General features: G+C 40.8%; 1 protein-coding gene across 5 annotated transcripts in view; it reads left to right on the forward strand.

The window, feature by feature from the left end:
* Positions 1 to 16371, forward strand: part of mast2 (microtubule associated serine/threonine kinase 2) — a 641111-nt gene that overhangs the window by 297621 nt on the left and 327119 nt on the right. For all 5 annotated transcript variants that reach the window (XM_070886829.1, XM_070886832.1, XM_070886830.1 and 2 more), the window contains exon 4: positions 4782 to 4813. In XM_070886829.1, coding sequence (XP_070742930.1) covers positions 4782 to 4813 — 32 coding nt within the window. The remainder of the gene's footprint in view (positions 1 to 4781; positions 4814 to 16371) is intronic.

The raw sequence follows: 16371 nt of genomic DNA on the forward strand, positions 1-16371 counted from the left end.
TCATGAGCTAAAATGTTAAATTAGGTTTAAAACTTAATCACAAGGATCGCATTCACACAAAACCCCAAGTGGGGTAAAACAAAATCAACAAGAATGTCAAGACCCACAAATGCCGGAGCTTAAAGTCACATGAGCTGCGATATAAATATTTAATTGTAGTTTAAAAGTTGGTGCTTTGTATGTAGAATTGTGAAGCACCTTGCAAACATGGAGCAGCAGCTTTATAAGTCTGAGCTCTTTTTGTTTCTGATAACTGCACAGTGGTGAGGTACCACGTGTTGAACAGATAAATCTTGTTGCATGAGGTAAACAGATGTTTAAAATTATCCAATAGTACAGTCTTGAACGATCTGCACAATGAAACCTGATTAGAAATTTGCTCAGTTGACAGTTGTTAACCATTTTCATTGTTGAACATGCAAGATAAATGTATTTTTTAATACACCTTCACTTTGCAGCTACTTTAGGTTTTGCAAAAAGTTGCAGCTGTAGTTGACTCCATGAAAATATTAGCAAGCGGTGGCTTTTTTCCCCTAGACTGCACTATATCAAATCTCATTAATTTAGCTGTGTTACTATAATACACTCCTGATCGGTGTACAATTCATCTGTTTCTATTTATGTTGTACCCATTTTGGTTTGGTAAGCACAAACACCACATTAATGAAAACTAGCATTGTATAACTGCCCTGTTTTGGAAATACTTGGAAGGCAAATTTACAAATATATAGTCAACAGGGACAAGGTGGAGTATTGATTAATACACATACCGTATAAGCATGAGCCAAGATTACACACACTTAATGGATGAAAGCATTTAAGGGATTGAATTACTGACCTTCAGAGTGAGTGCTGTGTTGGTTCCTAATGTAATGCAGATAATGTATCTGAATTGACAGCTAAAGTGCTCAGTTATCCAGATTATGAATGCTCAAAACTTGACACAAGACTACAGGCAACAGGTTGCATTATTTCAAGAACAAGATGTGAGGAACTTCATTGAAATATACAGCTGACAAGTCCCTGTTAAATGGCATTCTGCTTCCAATGTAAATGAAAAATGTCACCATCTGTAGAGCCTAAAAATGTACTGGATCCAATTAATGATAATGATGAATTTGAAAATAAAATAATAATAATCATGCATCATGTTTGGTACCTGGGGGAAATATGTTGTGCTTCGCAGAACAGCTGAAACATAAAGCATATTAAAAGCCGAATGTCTCTTGTGATGCGTCAGCTTAATTTGGTTTCCTTTTGATTTAGTTTTCTGCAGCAGTTAGGCAGGGAATGATGGAACCTCCTTTATCGAGACATAATTTGTATTTTCACTAATCTACGTATATAATTGTAATTTATAATGCTGGGATATTACACCAGACATTTCAGTTTTTCACTTTTTATGCTCCTCCAGACAAAGAGGTTCGAGTACTTTCAGTACTTTGCATGCAATGTGAGTGCAGGGACCAAGTAGTACTGGTTTAAATTGTTGGCAATAATCTGAGTTTACTGGTCTGGATAATTACAGGTTCTTGTATAAATATCATTGAGGCTGCAACAAAGATGGGTTATTTTATCTTGTTGAGTAAATTTCAATCGGAACTCTCGATCTCAGCCCTCGTTTTTTGTTTTTTTAAGAGGATGGTTTGTATTCTTTCTTTCATTCCCCTATTGTGTTTTAATAACTGGGGCTATGAAACTGAAATATTAATTCAAATAAATCTCCCACCAAGTATATTCACACAATTTTCTGTTATAAGGAGCGATGTCTCATTCATGTTTGGAACATATTGTATACTACACTCGAGAGCAAGTAACTAACAGTTTTAATACCACCTTCTGAGGGGGATACAGTGGCGCAGGGCAGAATGTCTGAGGAAATTCAGAGTCTGTGTTTACTAATTAAAAGCTAAAGTTTGCATATTGTTTACACTAATAAGTAATTTAAGTATTTTTTGCTGAACAACACTGCTCAGTGTCTGACAAAGAAATGCTCGAGTTGCTTGTGAATTTTACATAAATGGACATTCAGCACTAAATTGATACCATAGCACCAAACTGAATACAGTGTACATGCAAATTGGCACACTCGGAAAATGGTCGGACATCATTTTACTGTATAACTTTGTACTTTTAGTGAAGGGCGTTATTACAATTATTGTTTCATTCTGTTCTCATTAAATTGGAATATCTTGATTTAAAAAAATTAAGGCTAGTCATAATCCACTCTTATGAATTAACAGTGCACTTTTTCCTTTTGTTTCACACGCATTCTCTGGAATCTTCAGAACCAAAAGAATGTTTTTATTCAATTACTGAGTTTCAGAAAATGGGAAAGGGCACATTACTGAAGACATTATTAGGTATTCGCAATCAAAAAAATAATGAAAATTGCATCCATTTAAATAAATGGTTCTGTGTCTGCTGCTCTATTGTCCTCTCTGATCCGAAGGTGTTCAATTCACAGCTGTGTGCTCACTGCCACCTTGTGGTACATCTCTGAATTGATGTGATGTGCGACTTTGCGTACATGAAAGTCCTGCTCTCCTTTACTACTGTTTAATTATACTGAAAATTACTCATTTTCTGTAAAGGGATTATTGTGAATTGTCTACAGTAAAAATATCCAGTGTGTAACATCTTTCCAGAAAATACTAATCGATTTAACAAGGGATGTCGCAGTTGTGTGGGGCTGACTGGTTGGGCTGGATGCTCTTTACCTTTCCGCCATTGTTCATTGTTCATAGGTTTATATGTAACCTTCAGGGCTGCTGACCGAGGGCCATGTGACTCTTTGTTGGCCGGTGTGGACACGATGGGCTGAAATGGTCTCCTCCTGCGCTGTAGATTTCTATGTTTCTTAAATGTGAATTTGTGGAATTCCTAATTCAACAGTGAAAAGAGTGATCTGGGTTGGTATTGAAGCAGGGAGGAGATAAAATAGCCCGATCAGGTTCCAGTTATAAGAACATAAGAAATAGGAGTAGGAGTTGGCCATTTGGCCCCTCGAGCCTGCTCTGCCGTTCATGGCTGATCTGATCTTGGCCTCAACTCCACTTCCCTGCATGCTCCCCATAACCCTTGACTCCCTTATCATTCAAAAATCTGTCTATCTCCACCTTAAATATATTCAATGTCCCAGCCTCCACAGCTTTCTGGGGTACAGAATTCCAAAGATTCACGACCCTCTTGAGAGAAGAAATTCTTCCTCATTTCCGTTTTAAATGGGCGACCCCTTATTGTGAATCTATGCCTCCTAGTTCTAGGTTCCCCAAGAAGGAAAACATCCTCTCTGCATCTACCCTGTCAAGCCCCCTCAGAATCTTATATGTTTCAATAAGATCATCTCTCATTCTTCTAAACTCCAATGAGTATTGGCCCAACCTGCTCAACCTTTCTTCAGAAGACAACCCCTTCATCTTGGGAATCAAAGGGGTAAGCCATTTAGGACCAAGATGAGGAGAAACTTCTTCACTCAGAGAATTGTGAACCTGTGGAATTCTCTACCACAGAAAGTTGTTGAGGCCAGTTCGTTAGATTTCTTCAAAAGGGAGTTAGATGTGGCCCGTACGGCTAAAGAGATCCAAGGGGTATGGAGAGAAAGCAGGAATGGGGTTCTGAAGTTGCATGATCAGCCATGATCATATTGAATGGTGGTGCAGGTTCGAAGGCACCTATTTTCTATGTTCCTCTGAACTGCCTCCAATGCAAGTAAATCCCTCCTCCTTAAATAAGGGACCAAAACTGTACGCAGTACTCCAGGTGTGGTCTCACCAATACCCTGAATAGTTGTAGTAGGATTTCTCTACTTTTATACACTATCCCCCTTGCAATAAAGGCCAACATTCCATTTGCCTTCCTGATTACTTGCTGTACCTGCCTGCTAACTTTTTGAGTTTCATGTACAAGGATCCCAGATCCCCCTCTCTCTCCTGCAGCATTTTGTAATCTCTCCTCATTTAAATAATTTACTTTTTTATTTTTCCTACCAAAGTGGATAACCTCACGTTATCTCACATTATACTCCATCTACCAAATGTTTGCCCACTCACTTAGCCTATCTATATCTCTTTGCAGATTCTTTGCATCCTTCTAACAACTTGCTTTCCCACTAATCTTTGTATCATCAGCAAATTTGGCTACATTACACTTGGTTCCTTCATCCAAGTCATTAATATAGATTGTAAATAGTTGAGGCCCCAGTACTGATCCATGTGGCACCCCACTAGTTACAGTTTGCCCACCTGAAAAAGACCCATTTATCTCGATCCTCTATCCATGCTAATATATTACTCCCAACCCTGTGAGCTCTTATCTTGTGCAGTAACCTTTTATGTGGCACCTTATCGAATGCCTTCTGGAAATCCAAATACACCACATCCACTGGTTCCCCTTTATGCACTCTGCTCGTTACATCCTCAAACTCCAGCCCCATTGTCCCAGGCAAGCATCTGGACAAGTTGAAATGACTTTTCTCATTTCTGTGTTTGCTGTTACAAGATTTGCAAGTAAATGGTTTATACTTTGTTATTAAATCCATTTTTAAATAATCTATATTCCTACCACAATGAATTACTAGTCACGTGATTTGTCATCCAAGAAAATGACGAGAGTTGAACTTTATCTCTCAGAATACCAAAATGTCATTTAATTGATCCTACTCGGTCAGCACCTGAAATTTATAGATGTCTCAATTTTTAACATTAAATTGTATTGAAACAGAAGGCTGAATGAGAACATTATTTGTTGCAATAATTAACACTCTTCTGTTTTTTTTACAGAAAGAATTAAGCTTGCCAAGAAAAGGAAGTTTGTAAGTATGCACTAATTATATCCAGAGCCTTGTGTCTATGGTATGTTGATGTATGTTTTTTTGAGTGAATTTTGCATTCAATGTGAGGGTTGTTTGTGCTGCAACTAAAGCACTTTCCATTACAGGGCCCCAGGGTGAGCATCAAACACTGCCAGGTCAAGTGAAGTACAATTTGTGAAAGGGTAAAATACCCTCTCTTCCCCGCAACCCCCCCCACCCTGTAGAATTTGTGAGATATTTTTCCATTTCCCACATCAGCTTTACTCCTTCCAAATCTATCCATATTCTTGGTGTCTCTGTCTCCTCTGACCTCGTGGAACTCCCACTTGTCCTCCATGCTAAAGATAGCTCCAAGAAGTTCCCTTTGATGCCAAACATTAGTTTCCCCTCAACAGCTCAACGCTCTACATAAGTGGCTGTTTTTGTGTGAATCTGGACAATGAGTGTTGGTGAACTATTCAGCAATAAAGAGCAGGTATGGTACATCCTATTCTAATTTTGACACGTGTGGTTTCTACCACAGCTCAATGATTGTAATCAGGAGTGGACACAGGCAGGCTTTTCCCCGTCCTAACCCAGGTTAAGATCCTGAAGCCAACTGTAGGGCCCTGCTGCTGCTCTGGCTGTGATCAGCTAACTGAATACAGAAAGTGAATTGAACCTGGCTCCTTCTCGTTTACTACTCCTTATTGCAACACTGGATGGTGCGTAATGAACAGGGCCACTGGTGAAACTGAGAACTGTGTGACACATTTATCTATCATTTGATTATGCCAGAACAATCTGATGTGGTACAATATTGAATTTTTCTTACCTAGAAAATTTTAGCTGTCATCTGAGTTTACAACACTTTTGTGAGCACTAGCTGAAATATATAGTGTCAAAATTTAACTCTTTTGTATTGTAATGTAAACAAAGAATTCTGTAATTTAGTGAGCTGAAAGATCCATGTAGCAACCACGTGCTCTTTTTATCTTGAAATTTAATTTTGGTGAAATTTGTGCCCTTCAGGTGAGGGATGTCAGTGGTGTGGAAGAGAATACCTTTTCACTGTTGGCATCCAATGCCAGTATCAAACATTACTCAGTCATCAGATTTCTTCCTTTTGGGGTGACACAGTGCCGTGAACCTCGTGTCTCAAATACCCTGTGTTCCGAATGATTTCTGTTTGTGTTTGTTGACTTACAAGCACTGTTATTTCTGTTGCTCTTTACAAATAAAAAAGTATTTTCTGAAATGATAGCACTATTTACCTATAGAAATGAAGACAGGGAATCCTTGGCAGTGCATCAATATTTGCCCGCATTCTACGCAAAGAACATTTGAAATCTTACTGCTGTAGCATCGGGAAGTTATTGTTTATCCAATCAAATTCCTTTCACTCCAATCGCAACACCATTCTTGCACCAGCATTTTGAACCCAAGCAATGTCACTGAGTGAGCTGAAAGATTAATGCAGTATCCACTTTCTCAGCATGTGGCTTGTCTGGATGTGATTTCAAATTGTTCCAAATTATAGAGGCAATTTTGTCTAACCTGAGGGGGTAGATTTTTCTGATGTGAGTTAGATTTGTACCCAAATAGTTTGAAACTAGTATTATGCTAGGCCAAAGTCAAAGGGGCTCCCAGTATTTCCATCCAAATTTCATAACTTCATAGTAGAAAATGGCTGGTCGGTGAAATTTAAAAGGATACTGACAATTAAAGGAAAGTGTTAGAATAGGGAGACAAAACAATATACGAACTTCGGAATAGACTTACAAGTCGTTTCATCCCATTGACGGGCTCTGCCAAGGCTCAAGTGGAGACAGTGAAAACATGACAATCATAAATAAACTAAAAGGAAACTCGAGGTGCAGATCTGAGTCTGCATGCAAGTGACAGCATAGTTTTGCATTCAACTTTCTGTTTGATGGCTACTGAAGTGAAGGTGATGCTGCACAAGGTGGTTGCAACTTCCTTGCCATTCCATGACGGCAGCCCCATCGGTCGATTTTGCCACATGCATGGAAGAGAATAGAGGCAGGCTTAAGGCACTGCCATTTGCAGTGGTTGCATTAGGTGTCTTTGGAGATGGCATAATTTTGGATCTGGTTCTCTGAGTTTCTGAAGACAGCACTGAGGACTGAGCACTGAGGATGGATTTATGAAAGGGAAATCATGCTTGAAAAATCTTCGATAATTTTTTGAGGATTTAACTAGTAGAGTGGATAATGGAGAACCAGTGAATGTGGTGTATTTGGACTTTCAAAAGGCTTTTGACAAGGTCCCACACAAGAGATTAGTGTGAAAATTAAAGCACATGATATTGGGGGTAATGTATTGACGTGGATAGGGAACTGGTTGGCAGACAGGAAGCAAAGATTGGGAATAAACGGGTCCTTTTCAGAATGGCAGGCAGTGACTAGTGGGGTACCGCAGAGCTCAGTGCTGGGACCCCAGCTATTTACAATATATATTAATGATTTAGACGAAGGAATTGAATGTAATATCGCAAAGTTTGCAGATGACACTAAGCTGGGTGGCAGTGAGCTGTGAGGAGGATGCTAAGAGGCTGCAGGGTGACTTGGACAGGTTAGGTGAGTGGGCAAATGCATGGCAGATGCAGTATAATGTGGATAAATGTGAGGTTATCCACTTTGGTGGCAAAAGAGGGAAGGCAGATTATTATCTGAATGGTGACAGATTAGTAAAAGGAAAGGTGCAACGAGATCTGGGTGTCATGGTACATCAGTCATTGAAAGTAGGCATGCAGGTACAGCAGGCAATAAAGAAAGCAAATGGCATGGCGGCCTTCATAGCGAGAGAATTTGCGTATCGGAGCAGGGAGGTCTTACTGCAGTTGTTCAGGGCCTTGGTGAGACCACATCTTGAGTATTGTGTACAGTTTTGGTCTCCTAATCTGAGGAAGGACATTCTTGCTATTGAGGGAGTGCAGCGAAGGTTCACCAGACTGATTCCCGGGATGGCAGGACTGACATATGAAGAAAGACTGGATCGACTAGGCTTATATTCACTGGAATTTAGACGAATGAGAGGGGATCTCATAAAAGCATATAAAATTCTGACGGGATTGGACAGGGTAGATGCAGGAAGAATATTCCTGATGTTGGGGAAGTCTAGAACCAGGGGTCACAGTCTAAGGATAAGGGGTAAGCCATCTAAGACCAAGATGAGGAGAAACTTTTTCACCTAGAGAATTGTGAACCTGTGGAATTCTCTACCACAGGAAGTCGTTGAGTCCAGTTCGTTGTATATATTCAAAAGATGTGGCCCTTACGGCTAAAGGGATCGGGGGTATGGAGAGAAGGCAGGAGTGGGATACTGAAGTTGCATGATCATATTGAATGGTGGTGTAGGCTTGAAGGGCCAAATGGCCTGCTCCTGCACCTATTTTCTATGTTTCTATGTTTACCAGATGAGAGTGACTGTATGGTTGACAACATTTTGGGAGGTATGATCAGTGAGGCTGTGCTCTCTATTGGTCATCCTGGCATGACTATTTTCATGCAATGTCAGTAATGCATGACGGACTGCAATTGAGGTGCTCTGAGGAAGCATTCTGTATTGAAGTTCATCAGGCAATCGCATATCTTTTTAGGGCCATCAAGTGTGCTGTCCTTTGGGAATAGGAGCATGCACTTATGCTTGGCCAAAGCAAGGTATGCGCACCTCTGTCTGTAGAGCAGGTACTGGCGAATGGACACAAGATATCTCTGATGCAGTGTGACCTGCCTGGAAGCCTTCTGTTCTTCCTGCAAAATGTTCAGGGAGGGAATTCGCTTTAGAAACCAACTGGTAGCCTTGACGGTGCTGGTGGCAAAGAAACGAGGCAGCACAAGAACTGGCACAAAAGCTCGTGGTAACTGATGTGCCAGCAGAGCAAAAGCAACAAAAATGAAGCAAAATAATCCAGCAATATCTGGGTTATTTTGCTTGCAATTGCTGTGTTTCTAAATGAATTTCTGCGTACTTGCCATTACCGAGAAACTCTGGATGCCCATTTTACGTGGTTTTAGTTATGAATGGATGCCTTACATATATCATTTAAATATTACAATATATTAAATATTGTAATATTTAAATGAAGGTGCCAACCTATTTCAGGTGGATACCTTCCCACCCCTCGTATTTTATGTGCCAGAAATGGACAGCTGACTTGTATAAATCGAGAAAATCTCATCAGAAAATTTACCTTGGTGTGTCTGACCTATGTCCATTGGCTGAGTCTGGCCCATTTCCCAAATTCATCTTGCCTGGCAGTAATTTCACTTGTTTAAAAGAACTGCTGTATCTCTAAAATTGCCTGTTGTGCTCCAGCACAGTAAGTTGAATGCAGTGATTGAAGAGCACTTCCCTGTGGTAAAATACACCAGCTCTCTGTCGGAATGCACCTCCCTTCCACACTGAGCAATGGTGCTGTCTCCTCCCTGCAGTTGTACTCTGCAATATCAACTGGGGGAGGGGGAAGAGATGCAGAGCCCGACAGACAAGCAAAGGAAGGAGGAGGAGGGAGAGAGGCAGAAATAAAGAAGATAGAGGTAGTTGCTGAACGACAGAATGAAGAGAGCGATAGATGCAGTGAGGAGGGGAGGGGGGAACGAGAGTCAGAAGTGAAGAGAGAGAGATGGAGGTGAAAGAGGAGAAAGATAAAAGGCACAGAAAGGAGGGCGAGAGAGACAACATACACACACTTATGCGACATACTGTTTCAAAAGGTTGAGCACTTCTGTGGTAGATCCTTGTCCCAAAGAAACTGGTTTGAGATTCCTTAAGCCCATGTCCCTAACAACCAACTGAGATAGGAAACTTCCACTCCTTGGCCTATATTTTTGCCGACTTTGCGACCGGGTTATCGCCGCGATTTGACCCTCCGCGGTGAAAACCCGGTCGGTGGGACCCTCGGTGATCTCTTTGCGGCAGCACATTCACGTACCGCTGAGCGTGATGTGAAACGACGTGCAACACTGCAGATTGCGTTACCATCGTACTTTCGGCTCTCTCGGGACCGTACACCACGCCCACAATACCGACGGGGTCAAACCTGCCAGCAGCGGCAAGTACGAAGTCCTACAAAATGTTTTGTGAATGTTTTTTTTTCTTGTTTGCAATTTTCCCCCCCGCCCCCCCCTCTCCCAAGGCCTCTCTCACAGGCGACAGGCCCCGGACTAAAGTTGCTGAAACTCATGGTTTGCGCCACGAATCCTCGTGCAACGCCAACTTTACCGCGCAGACGTAAAGGCCAAAAGTTAGGCCTAAAAACGGTAGCGTAGCGAAAACGGTACTTTTGGCGTAAAACTACCGTCTGAAAAACGGAAATCTAGCCCTTTAAATCTGCACTGGATTCATACCCATACCAGAGATGCAAGACATTGGCCAAGATTTTGGTGCAGCTGTGCTTCTAATGGCCTCTGCCATTAGACAGACCAGTCCTTGCATGTTCTTGGTTTAAAATTTTTTGCGTCGCAACTTGCTAAAAGTGCGAGCTGTTAACGTCGCAGCAAGGGAAATCGGGCATCTGAGATATGAGTGATTTAAGGATTGTGAAATGAACAGTACAAAGACTAAGGAGGAAGTGTAAATTAGAGTGGGCGAATTCAATGTCAAATCTGGTACAGAAATAAATATAGAGAGGGAAAGAAAGATTGGATTAAGAGAGAGAGGAATAAAAGAGGCCGAAAGGAAAAGTAAAAAAAGATGTTTGATTTAAAATGTTACGTTTTTAAAATCTTCAACAAAACAGCAATGACAACCTGAAGGAATGAGACTCCACACTTTTAATCGTTAATTTTCAGGAATGTTGATTGGCACTACTTAACACTTGTCACATTATTAAAATGGCACAGTACTTAGATTTGAAATGATCAGATTTAACTTTCTGTGCCAAAAGAACATAAGAATTAGGAGCAGGAGTAGGCCATTCGGCCCCTCGAGCCTGCTCCGCCATTCAGTAATGATCATCTACCTCAACTCCACTTTCCTGCACTGTCTCCATATCCCTTGATTTCCTTAATATTCAAAAATCTATCGATCTCTGTCTTGAATATACTCAAAGACTGAGCCTCCACAGCACTCTGGGGTAGAGAATTCCAAAGAGTCACAACCTTCTGAGTGAAGAAGTTTCTCCTTATCTCATTCCTAAATGGCCGACCCCTTATTCTGAGACTGTGACCCCTGGTTGTAGACTCCCCAACCAGAGGAAACATCCTCCCTGCAGCAACCCTGTCGAGCCCTGTAAGAATTTTGTATGTTTCAATGAGATCACCTCTCATTCTTCTAAGCTCCATGGAATATAGGCCGAGTCTACTCATAGGACAATCCCCCCCCCATCTCTCCTCATAGGACAATTACCCCCATCCCAGTAATCAGTCTGGTGAACCTTTGTTGCACTCCCTCAATGGCAAGTATATCCTTCCTTAGGTAAGGAGACCAAAACTGTATGCAATACTCCGGTGCAGTCTCACCAGGGCCCAATATAATTTACTCTTCTACGCAAATCCTCTTTTCATAAAGGCCAACATACCATTTGAATTCCTAATTGCTTGCCATACCTGCATGTTAACCTTCAATGATTCGCGTACAATGATGCCGAGGTCTCTCCGAACACCAACATTTCCCATTCCTTCACTATTTAAAAAATACTCTGCTTTTCTATTTTAAGTGCCCGAGTATAGTTTGTATCTACCGTGCAAATACAGCAACTTCACACCATTCAATGCTTTTCAAATGGTGAGCCAGACAGCGAGATGCTTTTTCGTGAAGCTAACAGTGGAGCGGCGGAATGGCTGTTTGAGTTTAACTGTACATCTGCCCCTCGCCTGAGATTGCTGTACCATTTTGCATAAATACTGGCGAGTGCCATTAGCGTCACCATTATTTTGACAGGAGACTCTGGGCCATTAAAATATTAATTTATTTTATTGTCTCTTTCCCCCAGAATACAAGTTATGAGCCCTGCTTGCTGTGCTGATCACAGTTCCTATAGTTTCTGCACAAAGGAAGTTTTCATTAATTTACATTAATATAGATAGAGGATCACTTGATAACTGACTCCTGTCTGTTTCTCAATAAATCTGCAAGTCTGCAATGCAGACATCCAAATAGTTAATCCTTGTGTGAATTCTATCTCCCATAGTGTATGGCGTTGACGGTTGGTGTTCATACTGAAAGTTACCAGCACTAAATTGACCAAAAACAAAATAAAACATGTGATGAAAACAATTTTAGAATTGACAGCGAAGAAGCCATTTCAAAACTGTTAATATTGGGGTTCCGATGGTTGCTTTGCCATTCATCTAAATTAGAATGCTGCCTAACCAACACTGATTAATATAGAATAGGCTGGGGAGAAACATTTCAAAAATTTGGAGCCTTTTTAAAGTATTCTGTATATAAAAAGAGAGTTGGTGTATGTAACCCTCTAATTATTATGTGCATAAGAAATAGTTTGAGGGAATGTGTGAAATATTGCATATCGAGGTAATTTATTCTTTCCAGCATGTACTTCTTGCTGAAGGACAGCCTGCAATAGTTTGGCCTGACAACCATTCAGTGAACCCATCTGTCATTTTTTCTGAAGGTTTATAACAGGTTGGGACGTTAAAGCAGTATTGACAGACAGCAGAGGAAATTGCTGTTGTAGCAACTCTGCCACAGCAGGATTAAATTCCATAATTGTATTTAAAGCAGAAAAAAATGTAACAACAGTCCTAAAACTGACATTTTGAATGAAATGTCTGAGTCAGTGATGTTAATCAGCAGATCCTTCTAGACCCAGTGAGCAGAAAGAACTTTGTTTTGCAGACCACCACTCAAAATTCTGTTGGACCATTATTTTGTCAGGGACGGGGAGACAGCAGAAGAAAGGAAAATTCCAGTGGATTAGCAGCTTTGCTTTATTTTAAACTTTGTATAATAGAGCAATGTGAAACATCTTGGTATCATAGAATGTTACATACACAAACAAGCCTGTGCCATTGTTTTTCTCCAAACGAGCCAAGTATTCTAATCCTACTCTCTCACTCGGTCCCCATAATCTCTTGATCAGGCAATTTTCTAATTTCCTTTCAAAATAATTGATGGACTCTGCTTTGACATCAGCTTGTGACTGAGAATTCTACATTTTTACGACCCTCTGTGTTATGAAATACTTTCGAATACATTTTGTGTTTGCCTTAAACTGGTGCCCTCTCATTATCATCTCTCTAACCAGTGGAACCAATTGATCATGATATAGCTTAACATAACCCTTTATAATCTTGAAAAGCTCTGTTGGATATCTCGTGACCTTCTGAAGAACATTGTAATGTATTTGCTTCATGGGTTCTTGCTTAAGAATTCATAGCAACACATTGCTATTAAGAAGTAGTTGGTTTATTAACAAAGGTTTAACAATCACACTACACATTACTAGTTCATCCACTAGGCTCACAACTGCACACCTCATCATGGATGACCGAGACCCAACTGACTGGAGTTTTATTGAGTTTTGTGAACATCATGTGACTGACTAAGCCACACACAATGCAACAGCTCTACAAACCTATGAGCATATTCACATGTGCATACATTACAAATATCTGATCTGTTTTTTTTAGTGTTTGGAACTAAATACCACTACTAATTGTTTATACAATAAATCAGGAATTTAATTGGTTCTAAGAAATCCAAAAAATGATGGTTTCACACTTGCTCTGTAATTAAATCGACCTAACTATTGCAAAATACTGCGGATGCTGGAAATCTGAAATGAAAAGAGCAAATGCTGGAAATATTCTGCAGGTCAGGCATCATCTGTGGAGGGAGAAGCAGATTTAAGGTTTCAGGTCGATGACCTTTTGCTTTACCTCACAAATAGTTAAGAACCGAAAGCTGAAAAAGCTCTCCATCACACCATCTGTTTTTAAAGCTTTTTTGTTTTTTGCAGTCAAATTTATGCATTCACTGTTTTGACCTTTGCTCTTGCCCTCCTCCCCAGGTAGCATCTTGCTATTATTTCTAAGCCTGGAAAACTGTTGCAATTCTCTTGATAAAACATTTGAATATCAAAATGTTCCTGTTATGCAATAGTGATAAGAATCACTTGTATACAAACCAGTCAAATGTAAGCTTTTGATTATGTCTCCCAAAACTCAACTGCAAATAGAAAGTGACACCCCATTTATTTTACATTGCTAACTTCAGAGACATGCACTACACAAATGAAGCAGGAAAGAGGTATCTGGAGGCAGGTAGCACCATCTTAGTTTTATTCCCTGTCTCTGGAGGTCATCATCATCATAGGCAGTCCCTTGGAGTTGAGGATGACTTGAATAAAGCATCATCGGAGCAGGCAGGGGAGCAGAAGGAGCAGCATGACGGCCTGGCCCAGCAGGCTGAGCGGTCCCCGGCCTGCAAGCACCATTGGAGCAGGCCGGGGAGCAGAAGGAGCAGCATGGCGGCATACCACTCCAGGGAGCAGCACGTGCTGGAGCAGGAGAGTCAACAGCAGCAAAGAGGGACATCACCAAGGTCCAGGTCGGTGATTGGAGTGTGGACAGGTACAGCAGGAGCGGCGAGGTCTGGGTGAAGGAACGGCGAGAGATTGCAGAGTGACATGATCGGGTACAAGGAGAGGAGTGAGTCTGGGGCCCTGAAGAGGCAAGGGCCCAACGGCAACACGGGCCAGCCCACACGAGGCCCGTGCAGCAGAGCTGGTCTCCAGTCGTTTTGGGTCATCCTTGCCACTGGACCAAGACCTAGCCCTGTCAAGCCCATGTGGTGGCTGGTGTGCAACGGCCACCACACGTTAAAAAAAATCCACGCACAGGCATCTTCCTCCCTTCAAGATTTAGTTCGGGACATGAAACACCTGTGAACTTTTTGACGTGGAAGCAAGTCATCCTCGATTCGAGGGACTGCCTATGATGACTGGCGACAAAGGTAAATTGCTGCCAGTGTACTTTCTGTTGGCCCAGTTTATTTTGTTTTTGGCCATTGCATCGCTGAGGTTTAGGGTCACCTGTATATATAGCAAAACAATTTTTGACCTCCAACTATGAATCCACCTCACTAAAAAGGCACACAAATAAAAGTCATATTGCAGAATAGAATGAGCTGCTCTGGCTTCAGGATTAGAAAGGGATACACTATGTCCTTCTGTGTTACAGTCCAAATTTGGATTTTGCTTAGTAAAAAGTGAGTAAAAAATAAGTTGAAGTAGCAAATTGTTGTGCTGAAGAACCAAATTCTGAAACCTATTTTAGAACCTTGGCATTTGTACTCCCATTTGATTTGAAATCCAAAGTTAATTTTCTTTTTTAAGATTTTTGAATAAACCCATGTTTGTTTTCATTCAGAATTCATGGTGTCTCATTCATCTAATTCTGCATATTACTCATTTGGCATTATGTAAATGAAGGATTTATACATTATATTCGCTTCCTTTGTGACAATCATTAGTCACTGATTAGCATAGATGTTGCAGGATGGTTTGAATTTTTTGACTGAGTATTCAGTGATGTGCCTTTTTGAAAGGGATTTATTAAAACTGTTTCCAGGGCACAGTATCCTGTTTCCTGAAGAGCAATAATGCATGAGACTTAATGTTAAAACAAATTCAGTTTTACAGAACGTCAGAATGGATAGTTCCTCTTGGATTAACCAGATAATTGTTTTTCTTCAGTAAATGTATTCCTTCTGGAAAATCATGCAAATAAACATGCTCTACTGAATGTAGCTAATTAATCTGAGCTTCCTATTGAAGAATAATGCTAATTAGATGCATGGAGATAAGTTGAAAGAAGTGAACCTTACTTTTTGAGTTGACATTTTTGCAGATTGTGGAGAGCAGGTTGTAATATATGCACATGCAGTGAGTTTGATGCATGCTATTTTCTGGAATGGAAATTACCTACTAAAATGATAAAATCTGAGTGATTTCCAAATAGAGATAAAGTTGTTTTTGAAAATAGGTTCGGTATCATCCGTAGATCAGAGCATTCACAGTATTGTATAAGCTCAAGTATTTTTAATGTGGCTTCATGGATTTTTACAAAACTTCAAAAAACTTGACAACCTCAGACCATTGGATATAATGGGGCAGATTTTGCGGTCGAGGCGTACCTACAGAGTACGGCGCCGGTATCCGAATAGAATATAAACTTGCCTGATGAGGACCCTCCTTTGCGGTCTTGCTCTTTGATACTGTGTACTTGACGGCAGCATAATGGCCCACACATCCAGGGGCGCAGCATGTGCAGAAACGTATCTGAGATCACGTGGGCCTGGTGTGCTCCAATTAGTGGAAGAGCCGAGTTTTCTCTTGACAGATATGTGGGGACCAGAATCAGGCCTTTACTGTTAATTGTTCAATGGGATATAATCACTGTTTCACTGGGAAATAAAGTTACAGTGTTAAGTTGGATATGATATAAGGGGGAATAAGGCGACAGAGGAGAAAGGAGGGTGCAGACTGGCACCTGACCCACTGAATCCACTCTCAGAGTTGACATGGTCAATGACAACAGCACTATGGTGACTTTCAAAGCTTTAATGTCAGGAAATAAGATACAAATACA

Source organism: Pristiophorus japonicus, chromosome 8 (assembly GCF_044704955.1).
Source record: "Pristiophorus japonicus isolate sPriJap1 chromosome 8, sPriJap1.hap1, whole genome shotgun sequence".
Classification (NCBI taxonomy): domain Eukaryota; kingdom Metazoa; phylum Chordata; class Chondrichthyes; family Pristiophoridae; genus Pristiophorus; species Pristiophorus japonicus.